Source organism: Opisthocomus hoazin, chromosome 4 (assembly GCF_030867145.1).
Source record: "Opisthocomus hoazin isolate bOpiHoa1 chromosome 4, bOpiHoa1.hap1, whole genome shotgun sequence".
In the NCBI taxonomy this organism is placed as follows: Eukaryota; Metazoa; Chordata; class Aves; order Opisthocomiformes; family Opisthocomidae; genus Opisthocomus; species Opisthocomus hoazin.
This window is the reverse complement of record NC_134417.1, coordinates 38,183,344-38,204,731: the sequence shown is the minus strand read 5'-3', so window position 1 is coordinate 38,204,731 and position 21,388 is coordinate 38,183,344. Positions and strand designations below refer to the sequence as shown.

At 40.7% G+C, this 21,388-nt stretch overlaps 1 protein-coding gene across 2 annotated transcripts in view; it reads right to left on the bottom strand.

Moving 5' to 3' along the window:
* VPS41 (VPS41 subunit of HOPS complex) overlaps window positions 1–19,259 on the bottom strand; it is a 115,431-nt gene extending 96,172 nt beyond the window's left edge. For both annotated transcript variants that reach the window (XM_075418604.1, XM_075418606.1), the window contains exons 1-2: window positions 19,197–19,259; window positions 15,176–15,214 (exon numbers count right to left, since the gene is read on the bottom strand). In XM_075418604.1, the coding sequence (XP_075274719.1) occupies window positions 15,176–15,214; window positions 19,197–19,217 (60 nt within the window). In that variant the 5' untranslated portion in view covers window positions 19,218–19,259. The remainder of the gene's footprint in view (window positions 1–15,175; window positions 15,215–19,196) is intronic.
* Between the last annotated feature and the right edge of the window lie 2,129 nt (window positions 19,260–21,388).

Here is a 21,388-nt window from a genome sequence, read left to right as displayed (position 1 = left end):
TACAGCAATTAATACATTACTGCATTTTATACATTGCTGACAACGATTACAACTGAAATGCATGGGCAAGCATTGAATAAATTCATCAGAGTAAAAACTGAACTCCAGTCATCTAGTTTTTATAAGATCCCACATGTTGCTGGAGTTTGGACATCAAATGTGCAACCAACGTGAAAAGTTAATTCTAGTCTCTTCAGTAGTTTGCATAAAAGCATTCATCCATGGACCATTAGATGAAGTTACTGTAAATAAGTTTTGCCTGTCTTATTTATGAGTGAAAACTAAGTAATTTTTCCTGCACATGCTTATACAAAAAATATATACTTTCAAAAGTCAGTGCACCGAAGCATTCTGTCAGGCTTCAAAAAAAGTAAATAAAATGAAAACTTCAAATATTAGGCAAGATGATGTACCCATTTCACACTTTCTTGACAGGTATCTCTTATGTTAAGTAAAAGTCAAGCTAAAAGGTGAATTGAAATGGGGTGGGGGGACCTTGCTGTAAACAAAACAAAATGAAAAAGGTGATTTGCAAAAATGCAAGATTTCTCTGCTGCTTCAGACTCTACCTCATATATTAAATGCATTTGGTGATCTCTTATTAAGAGTATCAGAGTTTAATAATTTTAAAGGTATTTTTCTATCAGGAAAAGCTTTCATGCTGTCTGAACTTCTAAAGTAAACACAAGCTGGTGTTAATAAAAAGCAAATCAATAATTTTTGTTAAATTTTAATAATCCTGAAAACCTACAAATAAAACCATCAGCAACCTGAGTTGAGATGACAGTTAGCTGCGTTTCTATGACAACCTAGAGGAATAGTACAAGTCCTGACTTGCAGTAAAGCTAAGATATAAACAGAGTGACATTTACCCCATACAAGAAAACTCACAGCTTTTCTTTAATGGGGAAAAAAAAAAAAGAAAAAAAAAAAATCAGTTTCTCAACTAGCATGGATTTTTACTAAGTGTATGGCACTTTTAATTAAAGAGAAGTCCTTTAAACCATCCTAGAGGTTTCTAAACATTTGAAAACAAATTTTGTAGCACCGCTTCTTCCACCACCACTTAACATTACTTCCATATTTTCTGCCTAAAAAAACCCAAAACAAGACAAGCCCAACAACGTTGAATTTTGAAATTCTTGATAAATGTATTAGGAGAAAAAGAAATAAATACTGCACAAAATGTGCAAAGCGCTCCACGCATGGCAGCCTTAAATTCTGCAAGGGAACGAAACCCACTGAGCTGACAGGAGGAAGCTGCCTCTGTGGTGGTGTAAAATAATGACCATTTTTCAACCACAGGAATGCTAATTTGAAACTCCTATTCCATTTAGATTTCTGCTTATCTTTTCCTGATGAAGCTAGCAGTCAAATTTCTAAAAATATGCTGTAAAGCACAGATATCCATAAACATTTCCCATTGAAAGAACATTTCCAATTGAATTTAATACTCTAATTAACCAGGAAGACCAACACAAATCTCTTCCTACTAAGAGCTCTCCCATTTGTTACTGCTGAAGTACTGAATTGAAAACAAATCCCACTTCCCACTACTAACACCTAGCAGATCTGAAAGTCGCTACCAACTCTTCTTCTGGAGCAGATTTACAAAAGTCTCCAGCTCTTAGAAGACCAGTCCCACTGTGAGAGATGCTCATCTGGGGACCTTATAAATGCTTAAAAATATCTGAAGGGTGGGTGTCAGGAGGATGGGGCCAACCTCTCTTCAGTAGTGCCCAGCGACAGAACAAGGGGCAACGGGCACAAACTGAAGCAGAGGAAGTTCTGTCTGAACATGAGGAAGAACTTCTTCCCTCTGAGGGTGACAGAGCCCTGGCACAGGCTGCCCAGGGAGGTTGTGGAGTCTCCTTCTCTGGAGATATTCAAGACCTGCCTGGACAAGGTCCTGTGCAGCGTGCTCTGGGTGACCCTGCTTCGGCAGGGGGGTTGGACTAGATGACCGACAGAGGTCCCTTCCAACCCCAACCATTCTGTGATTCTGTGATCTGCCTTTCCGAATGCAAGTTCGCACCCTTCTTCAGATACTCTGCCCCATCTTTCCCAGCTTTGCGTACAGGAACAACTGTCGTGGAATCATGAGTAGAAAAAAAAACCCAAACAAACCTGAAATCAGTCCTTGCAAAGAAAATCTCCAGAAGGAACCTGTGGGCAGTTCCTGGAGTTATTCCATTAGCCCACATTTGCTCCTGCAGCAGAGGATCTGCCCACAGGACAGTCTGTCACATGAACTACATGCTCTGCTGATTGCAGATACTCTAATTATGTTACGGGCACTGACAGCGAAGTGTCACTCTTCCTGACGATTTGCCCTCAAAGTTTTTCAAAGCCTTTATGGAAATAAACGGTGCATACATTATAAGGCAAGTACCCTTCCTCTTTGCTGCACATCTTCCACCCAGTTCCAGCTAGAATTCCAGATACAGTAGGTGGCCATTCCAGTATTGTTTATGCCTGCAAGTTTTGATCCTGCAAAGCATTGAAACTCAAACAGAAAGATAATTGAGGTCCGTCACTCGAGCAATTTCAAAGAAGCTACACTCACACTCTACCGCAACAAGGCCCTGGTGTCGTAGGCTTTCTAAAAGGCCCCGTCTTGAAAAAAAAAAAGACAAAACAAACAAACAAAACCGAGCTTATTTAAATTTTTTCACGTTTTCTCTCAAATTCATGTAGATTTCAGAGATTATAAGAAAAACATTAAATTAGCACATTTCCTCCTAGCTTGAAGGCCATTAAAAGTGCTCTTCCTCTGCGTATCTGAATAGTTAGTGTTTAGAACATTCTAAAATCTCATTAAAAAATGAAAAAAACCCACTCTGTTGCCAGGGGGCAAATCCAACATTACTGCTAAAAAGTGAGAAGTGGCTACTTAGCAATTTGTGAGAGTAACTTTTCTTGACAATACAGGCAAGATATTTGGAAACCAACAATCCCACTAAAAAACCAGCATTTTTCTTTCTTACTTAAGGAGTCATCATTATCACGCAGAAGAAAAAAAAATAAACCAGCTGGAGTTCCAGAGCTATTAGTTTACAAACTATGTGGAAATCTCAAGTAGAACCAAAGAAATCAACCCTATTTTCAGGTTAAAATAAAATTTTGCAGAACATCCTCAGTTACGCAAAAATGAATAAACACATACTTAAGTCTTTGCTGGGGGCAGCTTCACTTATTACAGAAATTCAACAACAAATAAAAACCATAAAATACTTCAAGGCCCAGAACACAGTCTCCATGGGGAATTACTTGCTTCTATACATATAGAAGCACAAAGTGCAGCAAAATACCCAGCAGAACTCAGTTACCAACATCATCAATTAGCTTTTTGGTCAAATCAAGGCTGTTTCACAAATGTCTTGACTCGATCCAAAGTACAACAATCTCCAACTGTAAATTTTTAATGGAAATTAGATCTTAATTAGGGAATCAGATTTTTTTATTATTTTATTTTTGAGGGTCTGCAGGGCAGGAAGGATCTTTTCTCTACAAATTCTCTAACTGACATGGGAGCAATGAGTACTTATCTGAGCAGCTGGTACCTCGCTGAGAAGCAGAATGGGTGACTTCCAATCACACTGCTACAAAAGCTGCATCATCAGTGGGGATTTACACCACCGCCCAACCACCAAGCCACCCACAAACCCTTCCTATCACTAGTGTTACCTGGGTGGGCAGGACTGCCCCAAAGAGGCTGTGCAAATCCCAGTTTGGACAAGGGGGCCCAACGAGCACCTTACACACATTAGAATCACTTCTGTCACAAGATTTCCACGGGGAAGCAAGCACTACTCAACAATACAGAAGACAGAGCTGAAACTTTTAATTTAGCATTCACCTCATGACCCCACCTGGGAATTTTCCAACATGGATCATAATACCTCCTTGGGTCTGGTAAAGAAATTACGTGATTATTTCCAGCCTTTAACCTCTCCAGTTCAGATCACAGTCAGATCCTAACTAAGGTCTATCTCCCTTCATTCAGAGTCAAGAGATACTGAAGCAGATTCATAAATGAACCTGACTCTAGGTCTGCCAATCCCCATTCCCCAAATTCTTCAGAGAAAATACTCACTTAACACCAACTCCCTCAGCCATGCAGGTTCACTGTTCCATTAACCAGTCATCTCTAGTTCTCTCTACCTGGATCACAGTTAGGCTAAATGTGGCCCAGATAATCTGGTAATACAGACAGCGAGATACAAGTCTCCATACTCCCAGCACCACCCCAGGAATATCCGTGTGCATCATTTCTCAGTTCCTGTTTTACCATATTTCACACAAAAGATACTTGCTTTTTCTAATAGCTATACGCTAAAATACTGAGACTTCACATGTTTTTCATACCTAGAGGCAGTAATTAGGCCTGACAAACTGTGGAGTTTCTCCACCCTGAAAATTTCTGCTAGAAATCAGCATTATTTCAACAACAATAATCCAGGGGTGAAAGGGCACGAAGACATGGTAAACAAGCAATAACAACAACAAAAGCACGTGGCAGAAGGGTCCTATGACTGTCTCAGCCTAGAGACGTGCAGCTTTTGCTAAGGACCAACCAATGGACCATGCAACTGCTGTCCCGTTTTGCTGTGGGCAGAGAAAGACAGTGAGCAGGAGGGGAGCACAGAGCAGCAAGCTGGCTACTAGCTGCCCGCACATATGCCTCTGTATCGTAGTATTCAGTGGGAAAACATCACTATATGAAGCTTTTTCTCTCTTAACTATCACACTTCTTAGAGCCAACCTAAAATACTGCATTTCCCTGGACTTGCGACTTTACAGAGGGAGGTTGAAGGGGGTGGCTTCTCTTCAAAACACCAGTCAACCCCGCCCATAACCCAACTATCCAAAGACAACAGGTTAAGGTTGCTAGCTCCCATTGTAACACTTAATCTCCACTTTGAAGACTGCAAAATCCTGAACCCTCACGAGCAAGAGGAAATACAACCCAGCCCGTCCCTCACCTCCCCCTTCCAAACCTGCTCTGCTTTGTTCCCTCGCAACCCTCAGATGGACCTTCGCTGATATCCTTAGCTCTCCTCCAACACTTCACCAAATCCTCCCAGCCTGGACTCCCATCCCAATTTTGGCATCTTTCAGTGTGCCTGCCAGGAACTCCATTTCTGGAAACTCTTCAAAAAGAGTTTCCAGAAGGCCACAGTCACTACATCCGCACTTGCAAGCTCCCTTCAAGTCAGGCAGCCCTCATGTCAGAGCAGCATTCCTGTACAGAGTTTTTAATGACTGCTTACAGCCTGGCATGAAACAGCTGTTTCAAAACCCAGCACAAACAGCTCAGCAAATATACTAACTCTGGGTCTAAGAAAGCGTGCACCTCCCACCCCACCAGCACACCCACACAACCTCACTGACATTCAGGAGTACTGACAACGAGGAAGACCATGAGGCAAGATGATTCTGAAATGCAGACAACCACTGTCCTGCATTTCTGTGTCCTCTTCCTATGCCTTAACACCATAGATGTTCTTCAAACACATGCAAGGAAAAAGCAATTTTATTTTACTAAGTCTGGGTTCACATATGCAAGTGAACACACTGCTCATTTACTACACATGGGAATATGACTACTGAATTGAAAAAAAAAAAACAACAAAAATCTGCTACAAGCAAAAACATCACACAGAGGCAACACATGAGATAACACATGCAGGAGGATTAATATTCTTAAAGCAGTTTTAGAAAACATTGAAAGGCAAGTTATAACAAATTGCTAACATCTGCTGATGAACTTTGCAACATTATGACATTACTTCCTCAGCAACACTTTGGAGATCCCTTCACATTCCATTCCACATTATGTTTTAAAGTCCCTGTATAATTCAGTAATAACACTGAATAGGTTTTTTGTTTTGTTTTTTTGAAAAGATGAAAATGAAGAAAAACTCTTAATCTACTAAATGGCTTATCATGCCCATAACTTTAAGTATGATAATTTGGTTATAACTGTGATGGGGTAAATCGGCCTTCTGCCCTTCTTCCTTGTTTTATTCCCATTTAATAGTCACAAAGCACTCAGTCTTCATCAATTCTACTCTCACTTGACACCTGCTGGCATCAGATTATCACTCGTACTTTAAAGGCGAGAGGTAAAAGCTTTGAACCCCGTATAGGAAACTGGAATCGGTGTAACACCTTTTTGACATAAGAAGGGATCCAAGAATATTTTTGGACATTTGTCCACTTCCTTCTACACCAAAAGCAAACTTTGTTTCCTTACAGCAACTTCAAGTAGCCTGACCTGCTATTACACATGCTGCATTGAGCACGTACGCCCACAGTGTCTTACTCTTCCTCGGCACCATTTGGAAAGCTCACCTTATTTGAAGATGACCAATTCTAGTCAGAAATGGTGGGAGGAGGGAGGTTTGCCTTTGGAAAGTTTTAGAAGTCAATTTTCTTCCATTGTAACATCTGACTTCTTCACTGTTTGCCTCTGATGCTGTCATTTTTGAAGGCAACCACTCACAGTACGACCTACAGCCCACCACTCTGACATGGGAGTCAGCAAAATCCCTAGCCCAACGCAAGTTTATTCTCACAACAACTGGAACCTTTATTTCATTATTTTGGATAAAAATAGCTGGAAATTCGCAACACAGATTTGCCAAAATTTGTGTTTTCATTGTTGCAAAAAGAGTAGTGGATTGTCACCTTGTATAATCAAGAAACACAGAGTGCAACTTAAAAGTCCATTCCGTCCTTAAAAAGGTAACACCTCCAAGTCATGCGTGAAAGATCTTCACATAGATCTGGCCATATTTCCTTATTTAAAAAAAAAAATAATAAAAAAAAAAAATTCCCGTGTTCTAAAACGATGCAAACACCACATCCTCCCTGCTGCCCATTTCTAGGTTTTACCCTGCCTTCTTTTAAAAGAAGAAAACAAATCCAAAAGCAAAACAGAAGAAAGCACTCCATCCCCCACTGTTTTGGCAGATACATCCACTTGTGCTGAAGAAACAAGTGACACAGAGCAAACAAGGATAATTACAGTAGAAGAATACACAACTATTGCAAAGTGCAGCTTCATCATTACTATTTCTCCATCCCTAGGATAGGGCTTCCAGACTTCTGTTCCTGTCTCAATGATAAAGGGACTACCTATGCTATTTTCAGGATATGATATTGACTCAATTTCTCTCAATGCAATCAAATCTCTTACACTAAAGGGATGCCAGGAAAAACTCAGACTAAGGCCTTTAACCTTTAAAAGCCCAGTTTGCTAGCTACTGCACAATTTGGAACACAATCTTAGTGCAAGTTGTTGTTTTATTTACTATACTGAACTTAAATGTTGAGAACTTTACACTCTCTATCCCACAGACCCTCTGGAGACAAAAACTTATCGAGAGAATATGAACCTCTCTTCCTCCACTATTTTCGTATTAAGAAGTTCATTGCTACAAGAAAATTTTAACAAAGCAGAAAAAAAAATAAATTAAAGAATAACAAAAAACATTTCATCTTGAAGTCACTGATTCAAAAGCACATAGAGCAGGCGAATAAAAGCTAGAAACACCCATGGTCTTGTTTATTAGCCTGCTTCGACAAAATTGGGGGGGGGGAGGGGGAGAAAAAAAATCCCCCAAACAATTTCCTACAAAAAGACAGTCATATTACAAAATTACTTATCTCAGGTGACAACCTGGCTAGTAACTTCAACAAAGATGCAAATTACTGAGGTGGGCAAGGAGTACATACCATTATCTTTGTAAAAGATCAGATTATTTTGTCAAATTTTGTAAAACACTCGCAGAACAGAGTGAAAGAGCACGGGCTGCTGTATTTTGAACCCTATCTAAACACAGGTTTTGTGAGAATTAATATAGTCTGGAATAAATGTTGCAATCATTTGGAACAAATACTAAAAACCTGTTCAAGCTTCCAACCTGTAGGACAGTTACTTTCCGTTCTGCAACTATTGCTACACAAGACAAGAGGCACGAAGACTGAAATTTACAAACCATGAAAACACATTTGTGACTTGTCCTGCTAAAAATATTTCCCCCTAATTCTACGGTGAAAATACAGTAATGTTAGCTCAGTGAAGGAAGTGAAGTGAATAACCCCCCATCCAGTTCCCTTCTGATTCCTCATAAGGCAAATCACCAACACGTTCCCAGTATCTGGCTGTAAAATTGGCAAACGTGGATTAAGATGGTAAAATTTCACACAGCAGTTTTCTGTTCTCCCCATGCATTTTCCGCAGGGATTTATTTAATACCTTGACCTCTTTGGGAAAATGCAGATATACACCAGGAGCAAGGAATTAAGATGATATGGCTGCCTGTGAATATGTATCAAAATGGACTACATTCACAGTATGAAACGACACACAGATGAAAGGCAAAGTAGAGAGCATTTTATTTCTTCACAAAACTGTTGTGGTATACAGAATGTCACACTATATTTGCAGAACACCAATTGAAGATTCACTCCTCAAGGTTTGAAAGAGCTGGGCACCAGCCAAGTTGTGAAGCAGAAGTAACACACAGATGACACACTGCACATGAGCAATCATCATAAATGGCATGTTAAAAAAGGTAGTAAAATGTCCATATAGTACAATTTGGTTTCACTTCAACTCCCACCAATTTGTTTTATTTTCCTGGTAGTTTTGTGCATGGCAAAGAACACCTGAAAACTTTCAAATCCCCTTCAGTGTTCAGAAGGGCAGAACCTGCCCATCCACATCAAATGCACCATACAGAGGCATCACGGGATCAGCTGTTTTATCTTCCGTGCCTATATCCAACACTGAAAAATCCAAACACAGTTCAAATCTCCATGAAACTACGCATTTCTACTTGTATTTTCCTTTTGCTGAGTAAGGAGCTTGGACAACCATTTGTTTCCCCCGTGAACACTACTCAAGCAGCCCCGTTGCCACCTTGTGATGTACTGCATACGAAAACCCTACAGTGCAGTTTTGGAAACAGTAGTTTTTAAAGTTCACCCACTCACCACAGGGGAAGATCTAGATGGTAAACAGATTAATTTCCCCGCTACTTTCCTTCTTCCAGTCCAGAGTGTTATTCCAGCCAGATGAATATATCCAGTATTTTGGAAAAGCCACATCTGCATATTCTGTTAACACACTAGCTTTGTAATTGCATGTAATTTATATAGCACGCACAGCAGCATTTTTACTTTTTATGTATTCCACAACACACAGATAGAACAGGCACCTCTGGTTAATATTAATAGCTCATTAAATGAAGTATCTAATTTTCACTCAAATCCAGAAGATATTAAAAGAATATAGCAATAATCCATTTTTCCTGCAAGTCAATCCTCTAACGATGTATATTACAATGTTAGTTACTCGTCACTGCAAACTTGTTTTTCAAATTAATCTATGAAAAGATTCCATTTAAACTTCAATAAATAATTTAATATGCTCATCCTACTGACTCAAATTGATAAATTATTTGCATGATACATTTTCTCATTAATAAGGAGGAGAACTTTCTATTTGGAATTTATATATCTTTTCCTTCCATTCTCCCCATTTAAAAGGCCAATTTCACTTAAAGCCAGGCAGCTGGAAGCAATCTCTCTTCAGACTGCTCAGGTATGTGAAACAGAATATGCTTTTTGAGCATTTTTCTCCCATTTTATACTTCTAAAACAACTGGAAGAGAAAAATGGCAACCTAGTGTTGAGCTATTCAATAAGCAAAAGAGGCATGATAAAAAGAAGTACTTTGCCAAAGGTCAGACAAGAGACAAAAAAAGGCAAGTAGGACTGAAGTACAGCAGCCATATCTACTTTCCAACCATTTTTTGTTGCAATGGTGATGCCCCTTCAAAAGCTAGCAGCCACAGAAGAGCTCACCTCTTCCAACCCAATGCTCCACGCTCCATGTTAACTGAACATTTTGATGGAAACAGAGTATGACAAGGAGGCTTTTTTACCAGATGCTTTATTTACTTGAAATTATTTAATTGCTTTGACCTAATCCAGACCCAACCTACATGACTAAGATCTGGAGCGCACTGAAAAGAAACATCAAGGCTTTTTAGTTGCCTCTTTTCAAGGCTTACATGTTTCCTAACTGTGTTCCTGCTCTGATCAGTTTTCAAAACCTTAAAGAACAAAACCACTATCAATTTCAGTAGCAAAAGTGCATCAGTAAGGGATATTTCTAAACCACCATAAATTGCTTGAGCATTGGGTTAACCAAGAATTTCTACAGTACTTTCCTCTGTACAAAGTCTCATACACTTTATTAATATAGTCTTTAAATAACTAAAAGTATAAACTAAATGAAGAAACATATCCTTTTCACAGGGTACCAGTGATGAAAGATCAGAAAACAGCCCCAAAAAAATTAAGACCAGGAGATATAAAAATGGAAGTGCTAGAATGGAAACATATGCAACACTGATGACTGCACACACAAGTACCTAGTAAAAAAAATCAGCAATGCACCTATTAATGCAACTTTAAAAAAAATATTTTTGATAACTTTTTGCAGAAAATGAACATCTGCAACCACCTGCCTCGTTTTTGATGGTATTCTTTAACAGGCCAACAATACAAACCAAAAAATTTATCCTGTAGTGAAGCACCTATGAAAAAAAATCAGTGAAACTCCTTACATAATCACAGGATCATTTCATGGGACATAGCACTCATTTTACGATTCCACTGACACTTGCTCTTGCAAAGGTGCCCCCTGTAAAGAAGATACATCCTGGACCGGGGCAACCTGCTCATAGCCCCAGCTGTAAATTAGAAAGGAGCAGAAAGGTTTAACAAATAACTAACCAAATTCCAGGATGACAACTTTGTTTCGATTCCCACAGAGTAGGAAGGTTCTGGCTTTTGATACGCCATGACTTGTAATATTATCAGTACCTCACACTCACAAATGGGGTTTGAACCCCTCTGCTTCTCAGAGGTCCAAAACTAGTGCTCCATTTTTTAATGAGGGGGGCGGGGAGGGGACAGGGAGACACACAGGCAAGACAGAGGCAGAGTATAATTAATCTGTCCATGAAGCCTGAACATAATTAACCTGTACATGAAGTCTGAGGTTGAGACGGAAGCTGTAGGTCCTGGGACCCCAAGGCACAGCTCCAAACATTTTTCTGCTACATGCAAGTTACCTGATATAACTGTTACTAATTTAAGCAGACCAGAAATTTTCCAGGTGCAAAATATGCTTTTATCAGTACAAATTAAGTCTCAGTAGGAATATTATGTGCACTACATGTAGAGGGAAAACAAAAATAACATTCACCTGACCTCACAAGACTTCATAGTTTAACATAATGTATGGAGACTGCCATACTGTGCAACTACAACACACTGTAAATAAACACACTCTATAGCATTACAGCGCAGAGCAGCAAGGAGGTTCGGGGAGACTCAAGTTGGCTCTTTAATAAGCTTTCTTTTGAATTAAGAGATACAAAAACAGTTCCTCTCTGCACAGAATGCAAGTGATTCATGGGTGCATTTCACAATACATGCTGTTGTGTGCACCACTGTACTCTAATTATTCCTTGCTTTAAATTAAAGATCACTCGTTTTAAATGAAAATAAAAATTTGTTGCAGTCCATTATGTAGTATAACAGGATTCTCTCACTAAAAGCAAAACTTTCAAAGAGAAAATTGCAGGCTGGGCAGCAGCATCAACTTCAATGCAAGAAAAATACCACTGTATATCTCACCTTACCACCACATTGTGCTGCTACTGAAGAAATCCTATTTACTTACACATTTATTAGCATCATCTTTTGCTAAACAGCCAGCAAAATATAAGTATCTGCCTGACAGAAAACAGCTCAAATGAGAAAAGTAGGATTTTACAGAAAGAGACACACTGCAAGGAAGAAAATTGGTTTGAAACCAGAAATTCAGATTCACGCTGTACATAAATTATGCAGACTTTTTTCCTCCACAGTTTACAAACAGCCAAAACTCAGATTACTTTGTTGTCTATTTTTAAGATCTCATCAAATGTGACAGTCCAAACATGCAGCTCCAGGTGCTGTAAAATAAAATTAAATAAGCCAATGAAACCACATTGTACTAGGACTTTTCAGTCAAACCAACCCGCTCAGACTCAGTCCCAAATGTAGCATATTTAATGATTAGCCGGGGTTGGGAGAAGCAAAGCAAATATACTTTCCAAGCACAATTAAAAAAACAAAATCAAACAACCAAAACCAGAAGGTACAAAAAGAAAATAATTATGCTTCAAGACTACAGTAGTATTACTTAGCAAACCAAGTAGGTTTTTCTCTTGAGAATTAAAAGACTGTATTAGATATACAGCTTCCTCATCATACCAGCGTATAATATATAACAGTCTGTCTATAGGAAAAGAAAAATGTATCATATGTAAGGATATGAAATAAAAGTGTAAGTAGTACTGTAGTCACCAGGAAAGATCTATTACATTTCTACAAGTGCTCACACAAGTAACTACCACTATCTCCACACTGAAAGGTCTGCTTAACATCTGAGCATATGCACCATCTCTGCTAATGAACACCTTTGAATTTTACACATTCCAATTTAAACAGCTGAAAAGTATTAAACACTTAGACACCTTCAGGAACTCAATTTCCAGAGAAGCAAGAGTTGGAACCAAACTTAAAATGAAGGGTTCTTCGCACACATACATTCAAGACAGTCAATTTTTGCAGACTCCCACATTTGAGGCCTATCATAAAGCTCTACCACCAAATGTGTGCGAATAAGCATCCTCACATTTGCTAAAGAGCCTGGCATTCAAAGCAAACCAAGCAGGTAGCAAGTTAGAATTAGCATCTTATTTACCAGGAGCTGCTAAAGGAATGATACTAAAAGAGTTGCCGCATGAAAGACAATTACTGTATGTTTGATTCTTTACTAAGATAATGGCACAGCTGTGTAAAAAAAAAATACAGAAAAATAGTCCATATTTTGTTTACACATCCAGTTCAGACAGGGACATCGTTTACTCAAAACAGGGAAGTTAAAAATGACCTTCCTCCATAATAGAAAAGACTTCTGCAGTATAACTTGGGTACGTGTCATGTGCCCTCTGAAACCAATAGTAATAATTTTCAGTTTTATGGGAAGAATTTAAATGAAACACAAGACCAACTGTATACACAAAAATCTTTATTACTACGATGATGTCTACAAAGTCCACGTCATAAATACTGTATTTTTTAATGTGTAAAACTGGACACAGGCTGCAAAGATTAGAGTCTCAGATTATAGTACTGTCACCATAAAATCCACCCGATTATTAAAACTATGAACCACCCAAAAGAAATGATACCATCAGAGTGAAGCCATCAATTCAATCTTATCTCTGACTACACCAGCAATGCAAGCAAGCACTGACAACACTCCAATCTTTTGATTCTACCACTATTTTTTGATTTCTATCTGAATGATCATTAGAAATAGTCTAATGAGCGACGTAAACACTAAGACTGTGACAACTGGTCACCACTTCCTTCATGTAATTCGTAAACATGGTTTCAAAGTTTCATTTCATCTGCCACCTGTGTAGCGTCAAAAGACTACAGACTGGACTTACTATTCAAAGAACTGGACTTACTATTCAAAGACGACTCACAAAAAGTGTTTTCACAGGCATTCGAATGATGAATGGATTGTTCTTTAGATTCAGCACCTACATGCTCAGTATGAAAATTTCCTTTTCACTTCACTACGCATGTGAAACTAACGTTAAAAAAGGACACCAACTTTAACAAAGCTCTTGTTGAAATTTTATGATTTTCAATTTTGTGAAAGTTGTATGATTCCTATTTTTGCTTAAGGTAAAAACAAATATAACCCCAGCAACCAGGTAACCCATTCATGATTAATTCTGCTGTAAATACTTATTTACTACAGACTGAAATATTGAAAGGCCATTAAAAAGGCCTCTAAAACAAGTTCTCATTTGCAATAGGCTTTAAAGTAAAAAAAACACACCTCAGCAGGTAAGTATTGAGTTCACTATCCCGTGAATGTCAACCCTTGAGAGGATTACTATTCTACTAAATACGGAGTCTGAGTCATTGCCCAGTCATTGTCTATGTGTACTTCACATCACAAAGCAACATCCAGAACGAAACCATTCACTCTGGGCAAAAAAAGTCTGGTCCAGGCAGCTGTTTCACACAGAAAGTTAAAGGGCCAACAAAATCCCTGCTTCTCACCAGGAATGGCCCACTGTGCCACTACAGACAGCCACTCATGCAAGGCAGAGGGCAAAAAAATTATCCCACAAGAAACAAAGCCACCATCCTCTGCAAAAACATTTTTTCAAAACCCACCACTGCAGTCTCTGCAGTGCCCACTGTCTTGGAAATTAGTATTTCTGCCTGCTCAGTCCTTAAATCCAGATCCCAAGCATGAAGATTTGTCCCTATGTAAAGAACAGAAAATGTTGCTAAAAACAAGTCCATTAAAGTTTTTGAAGTCTAGGAGCCACTTTCACTTAGATACATAACGAATGAGATGAAAACACTCTATCAAGGTAATACCCTGCGCTGTGTCATCTGACCTTTCTGGTGGCCATAACTGAAGCTGCTCAACCACCCTTATTTCTTCCTTCCTGTAGCCACCCTAGACCACACCAAAGCCAAGCATCTTTTTCCAGATCTCTCATGATTCCTTCAATAACAGCAGGTTTGGAGTTAGTACACTGGTGTTCGTGGATAAATTCTTGAATGCCCTGCAGCTCCCTTCCTCTCCTCAACCCCAGTCCACCTTTTCCAGCTTCTACATCTACAGCACAGTAGGCAGACCTCTCCAGAACACAAGACAATTTTTGACAAAATGTCATCTGAAGAACAGAAACTGTACAGAATGTGATTAAATCTAGACTGTGAAAGCTATTAAACTAACACAGTAATTACCTGAATGTAGTATTACTGCATATATAATTATTTTACTACAATGGGGTGACTGTGGGGTTTTTTTAAACATAACGAACCTTCTAATAGCAAATCACATCTCCTTTTTAATAATTTAAGACTAGATTAACTTTCCTTGCTACCTAGTATAGCAAAACTTCTTAAAACAACCAATGAAGTAGTATTTTTCCCTCCATACAGACAAAAAACTAGCGCTGACACAGATTCAAGTGTGAAGCAGTTCAAGCAGGTTTACCTCAGATTCGTCTGTTGATTCCTCATTCGACCTGGTTTCCTGAAAATGACAGAAAGAACAAAGAGGAAATTAGGTAAGCACTTGTATAACTGAGCAGTATCTCCCTTTTTAAAGCACTTTTTCAACCTTTATTAAGAGACAGAAGACAAAGCAGAAGCCACTCAAAGTTCAGAGTTTCCACCCTTTCCATTCATACCCAACTTGTGCTTGCACTTGCAATCTAGTGCCACACTGACACTCAGTGGCACCAGTTGACTGCAAGACTATTGTCAGTTACCCTAAAAGAGAGTGATTGGATCACCTGAGAATCTGTCCCTGTGAAAGCTTCCTTCCATCCTGAAGTGGTAGCAAGTTTTGCAAAGCAACTGCCCATCCAAGTTATCGACAAACTAGCTTTGGTATTCAACTACTCAGCTATTAACAGACTTCTCTTAAAACCAAGTAATTTCAAACCATTTTCCATAGAAATCCATCATTTAACGACTTTCTTCTTCCCATCCCACCTCAATGCAAGCCGTATGACCTCCTCTTGCCTTTGAAGCAGCTGCACCTTTAAAATATCTCTCTCTGGCACAGCAATGATTCTTACTGTCCGACAAAAAAAATTTTGTAAGTCAACTCCTGCTAATCTCTCACCTGTCCACTGAGAAAATCTGCTGATGCAATGCCTCCTCAGAGAGGTCAGCAAAATGAAGATTTACTTAACGTATTTATTGTTATCAATAGCAATAAAAGGTTACAACTTCCACGCTGACAGTGAGTGTAAGCATTTTAACAACAAAATATGATATAAACACAGACCAAGCAAGAGAGACGGCAGCATTTCAAATCTTATGAAGCAGTATTTGGACAGTAATATAAACAGGTACAGAATTTCATCACAGAAGGTGCAAAAAAAAAAAAAAAAAAAAAGCACAGTTACCAACAGTTTAAAGAGAAATGGAAAAGGAAGAAAATTTAATACACTGACAACCAGTCTCATCTTCAGTTTGTCACATTTATTTATTTTCCCCGTTTATAAAATGCACTGATTGTGAAGTCTAGGCAGAAAGCAAATGCCTCCTTTGCGTTACTGGAGGTTCACCTTTAGTGACTGCAGTGACCATCACCACAGATTAGAGATACAGATGGGGGAGAAGAAAAGCAGCATTTCTGTTTGCTACTTGAAACTCAGTGCAAGGTGTCACCATGATTACTGCCATCTTTTTCCTCCATTTCACTCACTACAGCCAGGTCCTCCTCTAAAACATGCAGCCCACAGAAGGGTTATCTGTGTAGTCTATATTCACAACATGAACTGGGAAATTGCACGTAGAAAGAACATGGCAGTCAATGGAAGATGAAGAGGGAGTAATATCCTGGCATCCTTTCAAGTTGAGGTTTGACTTTGTGAGTACAACTGTTTGTCCATCAGTCTCACTATCTCTACTCACAAGATGCAGTCACCTTTCAGGAAATAACAACTTTGTTATATATAATCCCTGTGCATCTTAAATTCTACTTCGCAATAACTGAACGATGACAGAAATAAAATATCATGATGTAACACTGCCAGCCTACTGGACAAGCTAGTACAACACACGAAGTCCAATGCAAAATATCAGATTCCTAACAGAAAAACTGCCTTTCTCTCCTTAATACCAAGAATTGCCTACCCATCTCCTTTATAAATGAAAACTATTAGCACTACCATTTTGATATTTTGATACAATTCACATAGTTTGTATCGACAGAAGAATTTGTTTGGAAAAACAAAAGTTAATCTGTTCTCCTATACAAAATAAACAATTACAGCAAGTGACATTCTTGCTGGTACAGACGAGAAGTTCTAGAGCAGCTACACCACAGCCCCCACCCCGATACCTGCTTCTAATTGCTTTGGCTATTCAGGAGAACACAAATGTAAGGAAAGGCAGCGACAGAATTTTCAGGATGAGCTCACTATTTAACACCACACAGACAGACTCACAGATGCGTAGAGTGGAGTAACAGCCCACCTGCTGCTACACCAGTTGTTCTTTACATCCGAGTCACTTAAGCAATAAAGATTATACCGAGCTGAAAGTTATGTGCAAGTGCATGCTTGGAAAATACTGGCCTACAAAATCAAGGCACACCAGAAATTGATTCAATTAATCAACCTGTGTGGATCAAGAAATTATCAACCTGTTTTCATCTGGAACATGTACCCTGGTATCCCTACAGTATTCACAAGCCACTGCAACTACAGCTACTAAACTTCTTAAACACCATACAAATTCAGGCAAACTCTTCATGGCCTTTATGTTTTACTGCAGAAAATCACACGCAAAAATTCACAGGGAGTCTTGGCTTAGGAAAGACACGCAGAAACTGTGTTTGTTCCCTGAGGAGAACTTAGCTGAAGGTGTTTAGAATTGACACTTACCTACTAATTCACTTTGCTAGCAACTTACTATGAAAAGCTTTTTGCCCGAGTTCTCCCACGCACACAGTCAACCTGGCAGAGCAAACTGCAGTTATGACTGCCCTGGAGTTTTGTCAGGTTCCTCTCCCGCCCCTCCAAATGCATGAGCTGAGAGGATTATCTCCCACTTGTACTTTTTAGTAGCCTTGTAACTGTGAAAAGGAAATCCCTCAACAGGGATTTGTAGACAACCAGAATCCCAACTCATGTAGGAATAGCTGTCATTGGTACATCTCTGACTCTACAGGAGAATGTGCAGCACGCTTCAGCCAGCTGACAAACGCGGTTGCTCAAGTAGCCTAAGATTGGAGAACGGGAACACGGATGAGGAAGCCACAGAAATCTGAAGTAATCTCTCACCTTTATAGTCTCTCACTTAGCAGATCCAGCATAACTTCTCCATAAATTCTTAATCTGGCTTTCCAACTTGATGGATAGGGGGTTTTTCCTTCCCCGCCGTTATATAATCAGATCATATCAACTATACTTTTTGGCCCTTAACTTCAAGCTGCTGGGAGGGGACAACCACGAAACTTGGGTTTGACAGAACCTGTGCAGCCGCCGCTCACCCACATGCGCAACACCCACATCCCTGTCGGCAGGGGTGCACGTGCTGCCCACAGGAAATCAGCAAACTTTCCTATTGTAGCCCAAAGAGAGCAAAACACAGGCCATTTTAACCTCTTGTATTATCAGAGAAGGTAAGAAGATTTGCCAGGGTTAGTTTTACTCTGAGAACCCTCCCAAAGGCGGCGACAGTTAAGAACTCACCACAGCGGGCCCCGAAGCCTCGCCCAGAGAAGCCAGCCTCTCCCAGCAAAACCCCTGACAGCGGGGAAACCGGGAACCAGATCCCAATTTCCAGCTAAGGTCAGTTCCCTGAGGTAATTTTGAGACTCCCCCACCTTCAGGCATCCAGGATGGACAAACATCACACAGCTTAACTGCACACCAAAAATACACGTGCTGGCTCAGCAAAGAAAGTACCCGAAAGGACTGGGAGCTTCACTTCTCACCTTTATGTTAGGTTTTTCTCGGGAAGGAGGGGTCTAGGCAGGGGCAGCTCGAGGAGAACACCCGCTTTCGAGAACCCCGGGTCAGGCACACCGAACTGCTCACATTCTGCCTCAGGAGGAAGCCCTCCCTCTGGAGATGAACCGGCTCAGGTCTCTCTCTGTGCCACCCGGTAAAACCACAGCTGCCCACCCATTTCAGACGGGCCCTCCAGCTCCTTAATCAGCGGTGCCAGCTGCATTCCTAACCCTCTCCCTCCCGCCCGGCCCCCAGCTTCCCGCATCGGCTGTTACCCAAAAAGCGCAGCCCTCCCCTGGCCGTTTTATCAGGTTTTTTAGGCACAACCCGACAGGCAGCCCCGGGCCACGCAGGGCGGCGGGGGCAGAGGAGGCCTCGCACCGCCGCCTCCATCTCCGAGCGCCGCTCCCGCCCCGCCGCCGGCCCTCGCGCCCCCGCAGTGCTGCCGGGCTGGCTGAAGCCTGCCGGGCTGGCTGAGGCCCGCCGTCCCTCCGCTCCCCAGGGTCGCCCCGTCCGTCGGGGCAGCGCCCTCACGGCCTCTACCTTCTCCTCGGCTTCCGCCATGGCGCGGCCGGGGAGCCGTCACGTGAGGAGCCGTCACGTGAGGAGCCGGAAGCGGGCGAGGGCGGAGGCACGCTGGGAAATGTAGTTTCGAGGTGGGGGGGTGGTGTTCCTCTTGTGCGGGTTTTTTTTTTCTTTTCCCTTCTTTTTCGTTGTCGTGGTTGGTTATTTTGGCGGGGGAGGGGGGTGGCGCCTGCCCAGCCACGGGTATGGTAGCACTGCCTGACAACCCGCACCAAAGGCAGGGGCAAGGCTGGGCCCGACAGGGACAGCACACCCCAGTCAGGTTTTCCTTCTGCCTTCTTTTCTCTCAAGCTGAATTCCTTAGGTTCCCTCAGGGAGGCCTTTATACGCCCACCTGTGTTAAGACTGAAGGTGGCCGCGCCGGTGGATGATGAGATCGCCTCTGTTTAGTGGGGGCTTGGGTGTAGTTGGAGAGCGGCCGCCGCCATGCTGTGCGGTGGCCTGCCCGCTCTCCGGGACAAGGCCCGTTTGTCGGCGCCCACCTGAGCAGGACTTGGCTGAGCACAGCTCCGGTTTCCGTTAGATCCTCCGGTAAGATGTGTGGCAGCCTCTCTCCTCTCTGGACTTTCTGCTTAATTTGTCAGTGTTGGAATTGCCCACACATGCTGTAGTGTCAGGTTTTAGAAAGCCTAAACTTCTTTCTACAGTTCTAGGAGCTGCTGCATTTTCTCTTTTAAAACTTTAAACCAAGACATGAATGCCTTGCTTGCACCCGGATTACTTTCTTTATATGTTAAAAATATAACCAAAGCTAAAAATAAATGGGCAATACTTTTTATCACTTGGGTTTTGCCATGGGAGCTATTCCAAATCTAAGGTGGAGCTATCACTAAAAGGATCACAGAAATTTAAGATTTGTTCTGATGAAGACTGGGGAGAAAAAAAAAGGCTCAGCTTCCTCAGTCTAGAAATCAAGTGCTGAAGAGGAAAAAGAGCTATCAAAGCAAAAGGTGTGAGATCAAATAGGTATCAGCTATTTTCAGTGCATTTAGGCTGGAAATGAGAAGTAGATTCCCATGTGTCAGACAAGTGTGGTCCTCAGAAGAAGCTTGCTGGCAAGAAATTTAACTGATTTCAGGATAAGACTTAATAAACTTACATAAGAGACTGTAAGAGGTGTTTGCTGACAGCTGTGTTGCTTACCCGGAGAACTCATTCCAGTCCCATTTTGACCTTCTTGAATCTTAGTCCTGTTCAAATCAACGAAAAAAATCTCATTGCTGTCTACGAAGCCAGGATTTGTCCTGTAGTGTGTAATGCACAAGGTATTTTATCTGGTACTTGAAGACTCTGTATGTCTAGTGAAAGGAAACTGCCTGTTGCATTTTTTTTTTCCCCCAATTTTAGGGGAAAAAAAACTGCATAGAGGTTTTTTCTTTGGTTTGTTTTTTTTTTTTTTTCCCTTCACAGAGACATTTTGTGGCACTTTTTAAACTAGAATGAACATTAGTAACTGACTTTATAAATGCCAAGAAAAACAGAGTGTAAGGGAAAGGATGGCAGATCTTGTAAACTTTGCTATTATAACAGCTAACAGGGCACATTTATTACAAACAGAGCAGTCAAGGAACAGCTGTTCCTGTTTTCATTGCACATAGAGTAAGTGGTATAAACAATGTGGTTTACTTACAGTGTGCTACTTATTTCTGGCAGAAACACACAAAACTAATTTTTTTCTTGTTTAGATTTAAGGTATTAATTCAGTCTGCCACGATTATAGTTTTTTATTGTGTCAGGAAAATTTAGTATCTTGGCATCTGATTCTGCCACCCCTCCCACACCCACCCTCCAAAAGTGCTGAAAGCCATCAAGAAGCAATGACATCAGTGGATTTTAAAATCTTTCAGCACCTCACGCAAAGCACTCAGCATCCTACAGACTCAGGCCTGAGAACATCCCAGTCAACCTTTGGAGATAAAAAGCTTAAGCATAGTTCAGCATAAGTGGAAAATATAGCACTGCCTAAGGGAAGTAAATGTTCTGTCCTAGCCTTAAAAACTACTCTCTCTTACTGTCTGCCAGAAGATCTGAAGTTTAGGTTAAGTCACTTGTACAAGTGGGAGAGGTTTGGGATCCCTGTTGAGATAATCAACACTTTGAAGTTTAGGTAGAGCATTTTGGCTCAGATCCATCTCAAGTAATAGGCTAGA